This window comes from Rhododendron vialii, chromosome 7a, assembly GCF_030253575.1.
Source record: "Rhododendron vialii isolate Sample 1 chromosome 7a, ASM3025357v1".
Lineage (NCBI taxonomy): Eukaryota > Viridiplantae > Streptophyta > Magnoliopsida > Ericales > Ericaceae > Rhododendron > Rhododendron vialii.
The window spans coordinates 40,950,941-40,965,796 of NC_080563.1; the positions used below are offsets into that span (position 1 = coordinate 40,950,941).

The 14,856-nt window shown below is 37.7% G+C and overlaps 1 protein-coding gene and 1 non-coding gene across 3 annotated transcripts; both read left to right on the forward strand.

The window, feature by feature from the left end:
- Positions 1–5,947: 5,947 nt before the first annotated feature.
- LOC131334468 (protein PSK SIMULATOR 2) lies at positions 5,948–14,856 on the forward strand. 2 transcript variants are annotated; one of them, XM_058369496.1, is made up of 13 exons: positions 5,948–6,176; positions 7,680–7,965; positions 9,651–9,976; positions 10,160–10,252; positions 10,354–10,444; positions 10,609–10,702; positions 12,091–12,188; positions 12,531–12,600; positions 13,025–13,128; positions 13,236–13,352; positions 13,756–13,832; positions 13,997–14,041; positions 14,168–14,856. In XM_058369496.1, exons 2-13 carry the CDS (start codon positions 7,726–7,728, stop codon positions 14,610–14,612), a joined length of 1,800 nt encoding a protein of 599 aa, XP_058225479.1. In that variant the 5' UTR covers positions 5,948–6,176; positions 7,680–7,725; the 3' UTR covers positions 14,613–14,856. The 2 variants fall into 2 exon arrangements, with proteins under 2 accessions (XP_058225479.1, XP_058225480.1); XM_058369497.1 differs by lacking the exon at positions 5,948–6,176 and adding an exon at positions 6,237–6,389.
- On the forward strand, positions 11,125–11,232 carry LOC131335020 (small nucleolar RNA snoR100). Its single transcript, XR_009202413.1, has one exon. It is a non-coding gene; the product is annotated as a small nucleolar RNA snoR100 (small nucleolar RNA).

The window sequence follows — 14,856 nt, forward strand, 5'->3', positions numbered from 1 at the left end:
TGAGCAAACATAAGTAATTGGGTAAGTGAATTACGTTTGTTTTGGGTAAATGAACATCAAATATGATTTAGTAAATACTACATATCGAGATAATTTGGTTCAATTGTAAGCTATTGATATCCGACCAACTTGAATTTTAGGCTGAAGGGTATCATTTGGATGACACAACAGACCATCTCATTTCCATCTAATGCTCGAAATTTTAGGGATATAATTGTCAGGAGATGCACTGTCAAAAAGAATTGTCAAAATTGCAAACAAGAATTCAAAACTTTTATGGATATATACAGAAATTTCTTGGTTTCCATACTACCTTTTTACTAATTTTTTGCTTGATAAGGAAGAGCACAGTACAAAAGCAATATGGTATAAAGAAAAATGAAATAAAGATAACGAACGAAATTTTGTGTTGTTACATGCATACAAGGAAGGCAAAAATCTAGGTATCACGTCCTCTCAAAATTGAAGGAACCTTGTTTTCTCGGTCTATTTTAGACTTGCTAAGATAGTTGAACCTTTTTAATTTTATAGGATTCTATTGAGAAAAATGTATCAATTTACAAAATGTGATGATCAGATATTATGGAACTCTGATTACTGATAAATATTTTGGCTTAATTTCGTCTAATAGAAAAGAATGTAATAATGAACGCGGGTCTTCTTCTTTTTTTTTATTTATAATGGGGCCTCATTTACAACCGAGAGCTACATGGGCCAAATTTGGCATGGGATGCACAGAACGAACCGGCCCAGTTTGGTCTGAAATTATTAGGGAAAATGATAGTTCAGGACGTATTTTGATAATTAATACCCTCTAAAGACATGCTAAGAACAATTGTTAATGCTGAAAACGTCATTGGCGGGTATTATTTCGAACCCCATGACAATGCAAATCCCGGCCCTGTTTGGGCTGAAATTATTAATCCAATGGCAAAGCAAGATTTCCACAATCTTTGCTAACACGTGAATTTTTTTTTTTCTCTATATAACTCAGATGTCCGGACCAGCTTACGTGCTACTCGCATAATTTGGGGATCAATTCCACCGATCATTTGTGGGAGTCCCAATGTATGGACTAATCCTAAAAGAGTTGATAATACCTGATAAATTTCAAACTTGAGAACTTAAGATAGAGTTAACCCCATGAGTAAGATTATGTGAACAAATAATTTGTAATAGATTATACGCAATTTTGCAATAAGTTTTCATAGTTCTGCTGAACTACAAGTTGTAGACTACAACTTTTTGTTTCGTGTTTATATAATTTTTTTTGGGTATTTGTTAGTTTTGCGCCAAATATTTATGTATTATTAGTTCGTTTCGACAAGAGGAATCGAAAAAGTAAAAAATTATGACTTTTATACAAGTATTCTTAAAAGTATCCAAGAAAAGGTTTATAAAAATACATTGATAGCTTTTATAGATATGTCCGCGCGTGCTCGTTGGTTTATTTAATGCGGCAAAATTTTTTTTACGACGTCACACCAAATTTTATTCCACCAAATTTTATTCCATACTCGATTGTGTGCTCGAGTATCCGGCGAGTGATTTTTCCTAGTGTGCGCACGTGTTGCACTGGATCATTTTATCCTTCCCTTTTTTTTTAGTGACCACATCCCTCGTTTTACTCCTCCTTTCCCTCCCAATTTGACACATCATTTTTACTCATGAGTTATTATCTCCCATACAACCCAAACCCATTTTATACTCCTGCTTCCCTTTTGTTCTCACCACGGCAGAGAGAGAAAGAGAAAGAGATTTATTTCTCACCTCCTTCTCCATTTCTTCTACCACCATTTCCCCCTACTGTCACAACCGAACTCACCCAATCCAAGTTCTAAAAATCAGCCCGTTACAGCCTCGTTCCAACTCCGTTTAAGCACCAAAACAGCTCGTGAAATACCAGTTCCGAACAGCTCCTTTCGATCGGCCCTTAAAAACAGCCGATTTCAGCTCTCATAACAGCTCCAAACTGTCCCGATGACGGAACTCCTTCACCGTACGTTTGATCAACCAACTCGCCGTCGCTTTCCGCTAGAACTACCAGACCGAGGTAGTTAAATCCTATCTCCCTAAGTATATTTATTTTTACGCGTGTATATATAGTTTGCTGATGTAGAATTGGAATATTTTGTACATGTTTAATTTATCGGATTACAAATGACTGAAGCATAATGGATGAGCACCATAAAAGAGAAAGAGGAAAAGAATTGGTTTAGTGTTGAAATGTGAGGTTTTTTGACGTGATTGATTGTTAAATACGAGTAGGAAAGATAATAATGTTTAAGAATTAGTCTTATGCTTAAGCGATGTGGGTGAATTAGACTTCCTATCGTCGATATGAGATTTGTGATCACGACTGACATTTGGACTCATTTTATATCAACTAAAAGTTTGGACTCATGTTTTCTCAACTAAAAGATCGTAAGGGAAAGATCATATTAACTAGTTTGATTAACAATTGTCATTATTATTAATGTTGTGTTTGTATGTTACCCGTTATTTGTTACGAGAACTTAGAACGGACATTAGGTTCATAGGGAATTGGTGTACGTAGATAGAAGATCACATAGACGATTTTTAAGTTAAAGGAAATCGGAAGATAGGAGATGATGTGATTGACGGTTGGCCAAAAGAAAGATAACGTTTAGAGAAATTTTCAACAATCTATAGACTATACAGTATATTAAAAAATAGGATTAAAAAGTTAAGTGCTCTAATTTTTAATCCGTTTGAACCCATGCGAAAATCTTATTTTTATAATAATTTTATTCTAAGGGGTCATAAATAATTTTTGACTCTAGGGCTCTCGTTGGTTAGCCCTAAGAAAGTTGTAGAATCAAATATATCTTAGGACTAACTAAGGAGAGTCCTAGAGTCAAAAATTAATTATAACCCTTTAACATAAAATACTAAAAAAAAAAAAAATTTCGCACTGATTCAAACGAATTAAAAATTAGAGCACTTAATTTTTTTTCCTCTCCTTTTCACCAAACAGGACCCCATTTTTTCCACTTCTTTTTGCCGCAAAATGCCACCGTTTTGACCCACTACAACCCTGTGTCACCACAGGCCTCCCGAGTCTGTATATGGGATGTTGAGGCCCTTAGGATGTTTTTGGGCTTTACCCTCGAGTGTTTGGGCTTGGCCCGTGTTTTCAGGTAATGTCTTTCAAGTGTTTGGGCCTCGGTCTATTTTCTAACTTTTAGTTGGATTTCATTCCCTTCTCCTCCGCTTAATGTACCCTATCAAGTTTTTTAATAAATTTTTGTTGTTTAAAAAAAAAATACTCTTCATTATAAATAGCATCCTACAAAATAGTATTACTTTCTATCTCCTCTTTTTTTTTTTTTTTTTTTTTCATTTTTCTTTGTCACCACATAAAACAAAGGAAGTGCGTAGCTAGATTATGGGAAGAAAATTGATAAAATAATGAATACGTTGAACGGTGCCTCAACAATTCTAGAGAGGCACTGTAGCTAGATGTTTTTTACCTAGACTTTTGTTGAGCTGCTGGAGAGTTGTGTTTCTTGTTTTTTCCTAGATAATTATTTTATTTTTTAATCGGTCTTGCTATTATCAGTCCACTGGGTTGACGATAAACACATTAGAAGACAAGAAAAATTCGTATTTCTGTGTACTTTTTATACTATTTAATGCACATTCACACATTCATTATTGTCAGCCCATTGGACTGATTTTAGAATTTTCCCTTTTTAATTAACTAAAAGGCTTGTTTTGCTAGGTTGCTAGCTGCATATGCTCGAATAGTATATTGGAGCTGATTTCTTACCTGTTGTCCCCTTATGAACTTCACAAATTTGAAGAGAGTCATATTCATATATGCAAGATGCTAATAATAAAGCGTAAAATAAAGATTCCGTAAAGTCCAAAGTTTTGCCTCTTTGTTTGAGTTTTGGGCGATCATTTCACCCCATTGTTCGCGCGTGGACCGAGTCAATTACTAGTATATCAGTCCACTTCCATTTTTGAAACATCTAGAGAGGGACGTAGGAATTTAATATTAGATAAGCGATTTTACGACAACTAAAAACAATTGCTACAACTTGTAAAATCAAACGAGAACATATTCAACTTGCAATAAAAAAAAATACATTAAACTTATGACTAAGTTCTACTATAATAATGTTTCAGGGGTTCGTCGGCAATGAGATTTCACGTCATCACACAAAGCTTGGATTTTTTTTTTTTGCTATTTTGATGGCATCTTTTCAAGGATTTTTTTTTTTCCGGATCTAACATCTTGCATCATGTTTTTCCTTTTCGCTTTCCTCGACGTACCCTTATCGAGATATTATCAATAATATTTCACCGACCAAAAAAAAATTCCAAATATCCAATGGTGTGAATGTTTGGTTGGGTTTTTTCGGTCGGCGTCTAGATTGTCTGCGAAATAGATTGGTATGCCACGGTGCAGCCAATAAGAACTGACCACGTACGCAAAGAACAATCTCACGGCACGACCGCCTGACAAAAACCCGCGAAGACTTTTTGTCGCATTATTTAAAATCCCCGAAGTGGAACTTTTCAATTCAAAAAACCAAACTACTCCGTGAGAAACACAAGTATTGAAAATCTCTCCCCTAGAAGGTCGACGACCGAGACAAGTCGCAAATGGTGATCACATTAGATGACGGTTATGCCCTCTATTTGCTTAACACCACTTGTAATTGCGCTCGAGTAGGACTGTAAACAAATCGAACAGTTTGCAAGCTCGACTCGACTGTTTTGGTAAACGAGTTGAGCTTGAGTTTTCAGCTTGTTTAGTAAACGAGTTTTCGGAGCTCGGCTTGTTAAGGTAGGCTCGGCTCGATTAAAAAGGCTCGTTTGGTAAATAACTAAACTTGGATCGTTAAGGGATCAGTTCGTTAAGACTCGAGCCGAGGTTGAGCTTAAATTTTTGGGGCGTTTAGTCGTTTAGTAAATGAGTGGAGCTCGAAAAATCAAGTTTGTCAAGTTGGTTGTCTCATTTCTTTCCCAGTGGTGACCTGAGTTCGAGTCTCATGAGGAACAGATTTGAGGTTCAGGGCTATGGATAGCTTATGAACCTCCCGTTGACTAATATATTAACATACCGCTGATGTATATACCACATGACCAAAAAAAAAACAAAAAAAACAAAACGAGCTGAGCTCGAGCTCGACAAAGCTTGGCTCGTTTACAGCCCTCCGCTCGAGTAAGATCCTTCGGTCTTGCTATACGCTCCTGCTCCCGATCCTTGTTATCGCGAATTTTGATAATTTTCACAATTGTGCATGAGCATTATGTGACTAGAAGTTTATCACCACACATTTTGATTTATCCTTTGGAGTACTCAAAATCTTTGTTTGAGAAAAAGAAGAAGGTGTTTTTTGTATAGAAAAAGACAAGATCGATTTCAAAAAGTCAAACTAAGTGTTCCCACATTAAATGTAAATCAGTAAATCCAACCAAAAAGTTTGTTAGAATCGTGCTGGCCCACAGAAAATGACGGAAAGCAAATTAGATTTTTTCAATATCGATCCATGTTTTTATATTTTTTTGATTCGTTTTGTTGAAACGAACAATTAAATTCAAAAATTACGATGATAAGATAAAAAAAAATTGCAAAAAGTAAAAAATATCCAAATAAATTTCAGACTTCTAAATTTACAAAAACATAATCTAAATGAGAAATTTTTGAGTGCCGGATGGGTACCACTCCGTTCGACGCAACCGGCCCGTCTATTTCTGTTTTGAATGGCTTGAATTTAGAGAGAGAAAGAAGAGAGAGAGTGGAAGGGTAAGAGGAGAGAGAGTGTTTTAATCTTGACCGTCCAACACACTTTTAGACGGTCCGAATGGGCTGCTTGGACACCAACACACACGTGTACCCACTTGGCACCCAAAAATTTCTCCTTATCTCATACAGTACTATATATATACTCCGCTCTCACATTTTAATTTCAGTCGTGACTTTTATACACCCAACCCCAAAAAAAATCTAGAGCGAGAGAGAGAGAGAGAGAGAGAGAGAGAGAGAGAGAGAGCGCAAATAGTCAAAGCGTTTCTGCTACAATACCACCCGTGTTCGTTCAGTTGCCGCTTTGTGGCGTCGTCCCTCTCTCTCATCGAAATTCAATTCAATTCAATTCCGTCAATCCACACGAGATTCGTCATGCTCATCACATAACGCGGTATTTCATTTTACTACTATTTACTTAGTCAAATCTCTCTCTCTCTCTCTCTCTCTGTGTTTCCTCTTCAATCATTTCCACATTCTCGGAACCTACAATCAATCCCTTTAGATTTAGAGATTAGAATTTCCTTCGTTTTTTGTGTGTTTTGTTTCCTGTTTGCGCTGCTCTAGAATCAATCGTACGTCGCTGTGCTGAATTTCGTTTTCAGAGGTAGCTGCTTCCGTTATCTAAATAGATTTCCTTCCCAATCTTTTTGCTTGCTAACAAAATTATTGAAGAAGATTACACCGATTTTTTCGTAATTTCCAAGTGAATTCCGGCCTTGTGGCCAAGGCCTGAGATTAAGTGTTTGCCAGTCTCACGGGTTTGAATTCTCACAAGGGCTATCAACTCATTTGGGGCCGGTCATACGGGGCTTTAATTGAGCCTCAGCTACTGGAGGGTGGGAGTAGTCCCAAAGATTAGTCGTGTTTCAATTGTTTCGAAACCTCACAAGTGTGTTATCAACTTATTTGGGGCTAGTTGTATGGGGCTTTGCCTTGGCTGTAATTGAGCATCCGCTGGTGGAGGGTGGGATTGGTCCCAGAGATTAGTTGACGTGCACGTAAGTTGGCAGGACACATGAGTTATAAAATGACAAGTGAATTCCTGTTCCAATTGTTTTGATGCTTTAATTGAGCCTCGCTAGTGGACGGTATGATTGGTCAATTGTTCTGATGCTTAATTGAGCCCTGCTTGTGGGTGGTAGGATAGGCCCTGACGGTAGGATTGGTTGGTTGAGGGGCACAATTGTTTTGATGCTTCAATCGAGCCTTGCTGGTGGATGGTAGGATTGGTTAATTGTTCTGATGCTTATTGAGCCCTGTTAGTGGGCAGTAGGATAGGCCCTGATGGTAGGATTGGTTGGTTGAGGGGCACAATTGTTTTGATGCTTTATTAGAGCCTCGCTAGTGGACGGTAGGATTGCTCAATTGTTGTGATGCTTAATTGAGCCCAGCTAGTTGGCGGTTGGATAAGCCCGTACAGTAGGATTGGTTAGTGGAGGTGCACGTAAGCCTGCCTGGACACTTGAGTTATAAAAATACAGTCAACTCACGTTTCAATTGTTTTGAAAGCTTCTTTTCTAGGTTTTATCACCTCCTGTTTAGATACAAAGAAAATGAAAGGATACATTTTGATTGTACTATCTATGATTTTTTTGTTTCAGTGGCGATATTAATTCCGGTCAGAATTTGGGTTTTTTTTTTTTTTATGTAGTTTGTGAGTGTTTGAAGTAGAATTTGGTTACAAAGTCAATCAAAGAATATTCTGCGATTTTGCTGTTTTCGTGCAATCAAATGGATTCCTGTTTCAATTGCTTTGATATCTTATTTTTTCTAGGTTTTATTACCTCCTGTTTAGTTACAACTTACGAAGAAACTGCAAGGATAAACTTGGATTATACATTTCACGAGTATGTGTTTCAGCAGCTAATAAATTCCTGTTTGAATTCGTTGTTAGGTATAATTTTCTTGAGGGTTTGAAGTAGCACTTGGTTGGAAGCACAATGGGAGGGGTGTGCTCAGGCGGGGCAGTGAAGCCGAAAGATGAGTACCGAGAGGTGAAGAGTTCGGGGTTTTCAGGGAAGCTCAAGTCGATGGGGAGCTTTGGTGGAAAGCATAAGAAGGATGATGATTCTTATCCTTCTTACCCCGATGATTCTTATCTTTATGATTCAGGCGAGCTTCAGTTCTCCATTTCCCGTGAACTCAAGCCGTCAACACCTGCTAGGACCGGGACAACCAAGGTATTTTCTACTCCATGTATATGCATCTTATTTGTAGGCAAACTGTTGATTTCTGTGTAGGTGTTAATCAGGCAGAAAAAAAATGTATATGAAAGAACTCCTGTTTAATCTGGTTGAATTTGGTTCCCAATTCTTTTGGTACCGAGGCAGCCCTGTAAAGCAGCGCCACTGTGGCCTCCAGTTGCTGGATAAGTTAAAGGCATTGGAATGTTGTCACCTGATTTGCAGATAGCAAGTGCAAACAGGTGTCTTTTCTTCCTAGTTTCAAAGCAAATATGGGAGGGAGGATGAAGATGGTACGAGATAATATGAAATGGAGACTCTAGTTGCAAAAACCTTTTTGAGTTTCAAGTTGTAGTGACATCAGTGCAAGAAAAACAAGGATAATTGCATACTCCATTAATCAATAGCGAATAAGAGGCGGTGAAATTGGAGCATTATTGTTTTGCAGAAATAGAAGAATGTTTAGACATCAGGTGCCCTCAATATGGTGAGATAAGAGCAATGAGAGGATATTGGAAGGAACTAGGGAACTTGTCTATTTGTCTAGACTTTCTTATGTTCTGCATTTCGATCCCAGAAGAATGTCAATGTTTCTCTCTGGTATTTGAGTCCCTAATATATTTGGGATGGAATATTGTTTGCGATGATTTTCATTGGCCAGTAACAATGAGTAAACATGCATCAGATGAGAACTGATCAAGAGCAGGTCACGAACAGTGTAACTCATGTAAAGAGGTCAGCCATGCAGAAATTCCCTTTGCCTGACTAAAGCATGTCTTGGAAAGGGGAGACTACCGCTGAATAAATATACTACCTAGTAACAATGTTGAATGACCCAAATCAGGACATTGGATCAGCCCAATACAGATGGTGCTTATCTGGTATTTTTGGGATCTTATGTTAATGTAGGGAAACATAGACTGGCTGAGTACTAAAGCACTTTGACCCAGCTGCAACAACCAGAAGCTACAGTGAATCTTGGGAGATAGTGTTTCAGAAGTAGAAATGCAGGACTCAACCCTGGGACCCCACAAAGAGATCATTTCTGCACATGCGTAAGGACTAAGGACGATGGTAGTGAAAATCAGATTAGTTTGCCGTAACCTGACATAGTTTACATGCTTCGTCTCTTGCCTTTGCTTTGAGATTATGGAACAGTAGTTTAAAATTTTACATTGTTCATGTAGACCAAGCAAGGCATGCTGATTGAACAGTTACCTTTGATCTTTTAAATTTTTAAACTATCATTAACCTAACAAATGAGAGGAGTCAGATGTATTATATTCTCTCAATTCGATAGGGGATCGTGCTATTACCATCTTAGGACATTGTACAAGGGCAGATAACTTCTGAGCTAAGCTGCAGCAAATACATTCTTAGAATGTTATTGTGATTGTCTGCCTTAGACGGGAGTACAGTTGCTTGAATGTAAATTGGATATGGTCAAATCTGTGGTCCTTACTGCTAGTAAACAATTTTATTTTCTAAGCCTGTGTCAACTGAATAGTTCATGTTTTTGGAGCCCTTTTCTCTGCTGGCATCTGGTAGTCAACTCATTACTTTTCAGTGTCTGTATCAAGACAGTCATAAAGCTCTTAATATGGTGAAATTTTGGCAATTGCTCATAATTCCGAAATGTAACTTTTTGCATTGTGATATCCTTTGAGCCTCTGGTTTTATAGGTGCCTCAGGTGAGCTCATTCTTGGGAAGAGCTGGAATTGTGGGCCTGGACAGGGCAGTGGAAGTTCTAGACACTCTAGGAAGTAGCGTGTCAAATTTGAATTCCAACAGTGGGTTTATCTCAGGCATGGCTTCCAGAGGGAATAGAATATCTATATTGGCCTTTGAAATTGCTAATACAATCTCCAAAGGTGCAAATTTGGTGCAATCTTTATCTGAAGAGAATGTCCAGTTCCTGAAAAATGATGTTTTAAAGTCAGAAGGAGTGCAGCAGTTAGTTTCTTCAGACATGAAAGAGTTGCTAAGTATTGCCGCTGCAGACAAAAGGTATTCTGGTTTATTGATAAAATGCTTCACCCGTGATTCCCTTTCATTTTTCAATTCCCCTTTTTTCCTGGTCTGTTTTGAAGTGCTTTGCCCTTGCTTTACTTACTTGCTGCGCCATGCAATAGCGTCTTTCGCAGCATTTTACTTCATCTTATGTTTTTTCATTTTCACTGAAATTTGTAGGGAGGAATTTGATGTTTTTTCCCGGGAAGTAGTTAGATTTGGAGATCTATGCAAAGATCCACAATGGCACAACATGGGCCGTTTTTTCTCAAGGTAAGCAAGATGCTTTATAACCTTTATAATTTACAATAGTGAATTTGCTGTTGTTTACTAGCTTTTGATGGGAATTCGTTGACGCATTTGTTATTTCTTAGATTAGAATTAGATCAAGCAACCCAAAAGCAACAAAGAGAAGAGGCAGAAATGACAATGCAAGAATTGACTAGCTTGTCTCAACATACTTCTGTAAGTTGACTTATTTTAAATGATATCTCATACATAATAATTTTTTGCTTTGATTATTTGACTAATGAGTGCTGCAACTTATTGGGCTCACTTTTTACTATCAGGCTCACTTTTTACTTTCACACTTGATATATTTATGAAGCTAACTCCTATGTCATGTGCAGGAATTATATCATGAGCTGAATTCCATGGACAGATTTGAGCAAGATTATCGGAGGAAGATTGAAGAACTGGAGTCCTTACATCTCCCTCGTAAAGGTTAGAAATGGTTTATCTTTTGCTCTGATTTAACCGTGCTTAGATAGTAAAGGAATTTTGGAGGTGAAATGTTATCTCATTTTCTTCTTTCTATTGAGAGCCTTTTATGGTTGCCGAATGAATCGGAGGCGCAATAATATCAGGGGAAAGAATTGTGTGATACATGCAGACATGATGTATGTACTACACAGCGGAATATTCTCCTATTCCTCTATTTGTTTTATTGAAGGTCTAAATTTGTTTCATCAGTGGATTTGTTTTGCAAATTTTTTTTCTTCTCAAACTGGCTCTAGTGTTCCTTTATGTGTTGATGGACTCAACACGATTATGAAAGGAGGCCATGTTTACTGTGCCTCCTCGGATCTGTCTTTATAAGAGATGGTTATCATTTTCATTTTGTGCATACCGATGCTCTGGACTATCAATGAAGGAAGCATGGTAATGTGCACGTAAATTGATTTGGGTCTCTAGGCTTGCCCTCTCTGATGCCATTTGGCTTTGATTTGAGGGCATGGTTTTACAAAAAACGTCCTTGTAGCTCCTCGGTTCTTGGAGGTTTAGGGGGGCCACTGTTTTAGTGGTATTCTGAGAGCAGCCACTTTGTGCATATATTGCCAAAGGTTAGGTCTGTCTCCAATCATCCCCCGCCCATACCCCCAATGATTGGGGACTAGATGGGTTATGTTATGTTGTTGTTGTTGTTGTATTCAAGTTTGCTTGTGTTAGCAGTGAAATGCAAAAAGCTAACTGGTGTTATTAGTTGGAGGTTGAGAATCAAGGCCCCCAATAAAGGACCGTATTGCTCTTTGAAGCCTTTTGTTTAACTAGAAGTTGTAAAATATTTTGCTTCAGGAACCTATCTTTATCAAGATCAGAAGTACTGTTTCTCCTTTTGTTTTCTCCAATCAAGTTGGACGTTTCATTTATATAAAATTGTGAATTGTATTTTGATCAGATCTGGTAGTTTGCAGAGTTTCTACTTTTTAATGGGATTAAGTATAGCGTCTGTAGAGACGTGGTTGGTTTTTATTTCAATGAGATGATGCCTACTGTGTAAGTTTTGAATCCAAGTCTATTCACGAGGACATGGGTGTGAAATGGGACACAGTTGTTCTTCATTCTTTCCAACATTCAGATTTTAGGGGTGATTTAGTATTTCGTCTAATAGTACCTACCGCGCTTGGCTCCTGCTTACCACAGGTTTAGAGATTTCTGTTTTACGATCAACTGTTGTTGTTCTCTTCCTAACTAAATGAGTTTCATTTAATGTATGTCAATCTTCAGTGGATATTAACAGATCTGTGCTGTCGGTTTTAGCACTAGGATTGTGATATCTGGTACTCGAAGATAGATTGTCCTCATTAACCCGCATTGCATTGTTATTGTAGGAGAGAGTGTCACGATGTTACAAAGTGAGCTAAAACATCAAAGAAAACTTGTAAGGAGCTTGAAAAAGAAATCTCTGTGGGCTAAGAGCTTGGAGGAGGTACGTGGTTGAACAATACTTTTATTTACAGATGGTGAAAATTTTGGAAATACTTACCTAATTCAAATCATTGTTATTGATGCATTTTGCTTTAGAAGTTGGAGTTTTTTTTTTTCCTGTCAATTTTTGATATATGGTCCTTTCATCTCTCAAACTCATATTCTGCTGCCTTTCTAGTTGCAGATGGCGGTGTCTCTGTACACTTTTTATCTTGTATTTACTCCTTCCATAGGAGACAAATGTAACTGAATGCATTTAGTCTTTCTTGATGTTTGACACTCAATGGGTTTTATTTTCCATTTAAGCATGTAAAAGCCCGTTTAACTCATATTAGTTTTGTAGGTTGTGGAGAAGCTTGTTGATATCGTCACCTTCATACATCAGGAGATCTTGGAAGCATTTGGAGATAATGGTATGGACTAGATAGCACAACAAAGCAACCATGAATCTCTGTCACATATATCTGCATACGGCATTTAATAGCTTGGTAGGATCGCATATGAACTTAAAGACAGATGGAAGAATAAATTTAGGCTTCAGCCTTTAGGCACCTAATTAGTGCTATGATCCATAGGGTAACTGAATGCCAGGCCAATTCAGGCTAGAAGCATTTGAATTCCACTTTAATCACCATGGTTGGTCAAACGGTGTTTTTGACTTTATGTGTTTCCAATCCTGAATGGTTGTTAGTCTGGGTTACACACTGTTATGATTTCTCAACTAACACTCAAGGTTTGAGAATGCGATTTTCTTTTCCTTTGTTTATGTTGTAGTTGGTCATGGAAATGTGTTTACTATTTATTTTCCATTATTCGCTACTCTATCAATTCATGCAGGTTTGCCACCGGTGGGCAAAGAGCCTGTTAACAAACCTGAAAGACTTGGCGCAGCTGGTCTTGCTCTGCACTATGCTAACGTGATCAATCAGATAGACAACATTGTAAGTTCAATTTAACTCTCAGTCCTGGTTTTTTTCACCATATGATTGGCATAGCATAACCAATTCTTCATGATTTTCTAATGGCAAGTTAATCTACTTGATACAAGGTATCTCGGCCTACCTCCCTTCCTCCTAATATGAGAGACCAATTATATCATGGGCTGCCAAACAGTGTCAAGATTGCTTTACGTACTCGGTGTCAACCTGTTGATGTCAATGAAGAGGTATGTTCTTATCTGGAATACTGATTTCAAATGAATTTTGTTTGTGCAATCTGGCTTGAGTATGACTGGCCCTTCTTTTAGCAGACTAATAGTGGAGTAGTATATGATCCTTTATCCCATATATGTAATCCTATCAGACTTAAAGTGGTGGGATTAATAATACCCCACCCAATGTTATTGTATAATCCTCACGTTGTGGGATTATATTTCCGATGCATGAAATTTAGACCATAAATATTTTAACCAAATACCAAATATGTAGCCACGTTGGATATATAGCCCAATCTATGCACAGGTCCGGTCGAAACATACGGGCCCTTAGTTTTCCTTATCCCGAAATCTATGCAAGAAGTCTTTCTATTTCCATCTGTTTCCTAAGCACTTCAACATTGTCTTTGTGCAGCTCACAATTCCTAAAATCAAAGCTGAAATGGAGAAAACACTCCAATGGCTTGTTCCAGTGGCTACAAGTACTTCAAAGTACGGTAAATCGGAGTGCCAACTGGGTTTTTCTCATCTTTCTGCTTTACTTATGCTGGCATATGAAAACAAGCAATATTTTGTGTCCTAATCTTTACTGGCTCTTAAAATGGATTTTCACGATCTTTCATGTGTTTTTTTTTTCTCCTGGCACTTCCAAACAGAGTGCATCAAGGTTTTGGGTGGGTTGGAGAGTGGGCAAACACCGGGTTAGTCATTTACCTCTTATTGTGCTCGTGGTTTTTGTTATAATAATTTCCGTAAATAATTTATTTTCTTTCTTTTGACAAAAAAAAAATTATGAGATTAATAACCGGTTATTTCTTTTATTACAGTACTGAATTTAGCAAGAAGGGGGCAACACAAACTACACCAATCCGCCTTCAAACGCTTTATCACGCAGATAAGCAAAAAACAGATATGTGCATCCTTGAATTGGCCATATGGCTTCACCGTCTAATCAGTGTAGTAAGAAAGAGAGATAATGGAATCAGAATATTTCCCGCTAAATCTCTGAATTGCCCGGGAGTCAATTTGCAGCCTCCAAAAACCAGTAGCGTCCAATTGTCCCCAGAGGATAAAAATTTGTTGGAACAGGTAATGAGCAGGAGAAGGTTGGTTCCTGGCATCAGCAAAAGCCAGGAATTTCCATTTGGGAAGGGTGGGAGCAAAGTTTGGGATGTGAGCAGAAGCACTGGGAATTCTCCAACCAAGCGGTTGGATCGTCCGAAGTCTAGTAGTGTTTTGGATGTAATGGATGGGTTAGGCACACCATTTTGAGATATCCTTCGTCGTATTTCATCCCAAGAACTTTTGCCTCATTAACTTAATTTTTTTTAGGTCCTTTCGTCATATTCATATAACGTATATATATGATATATATGCATATTTATGTATGATCATAAGTTTGATCGTATTGATATTTAGTGTTGAAATTTTTGTTGGAAATGGGGGGAAAAGGGAGAATGTGCCGGAAAGAATGAAGTTCAATATTCATTAGCATCTTTTTGCTGGTTTTGTTCTT

What these genes read in the sequence shown, in the direction of transcription:
- LOC131334468 (XM_058369496.1), top strand. Translation starts at nt 7,726, where the DNA reads ATGGGAGGGGTGTGCTCAGGCGGGGCAGTGAAGCCGAAAGATGAGTAC. An exon ending in ATTGCCGCTGCAGACAAAAG is followed by an intron (nt 9,977 to 10,159) that starts GTATTCTGGTTT and finishes TGAAATTTGTAG; the next exon opens with GGAGGAATTTGATGTTTTTT. An exon ending in GTGGCTACAAGTACTTCAAA is followed by an intron (nt 13,833 to 13,996) that starts GTACGGTAAATC and finishes ACTTCCAAACAG; the next exon opens with AGTGCATCAAGGTTTTGGGT.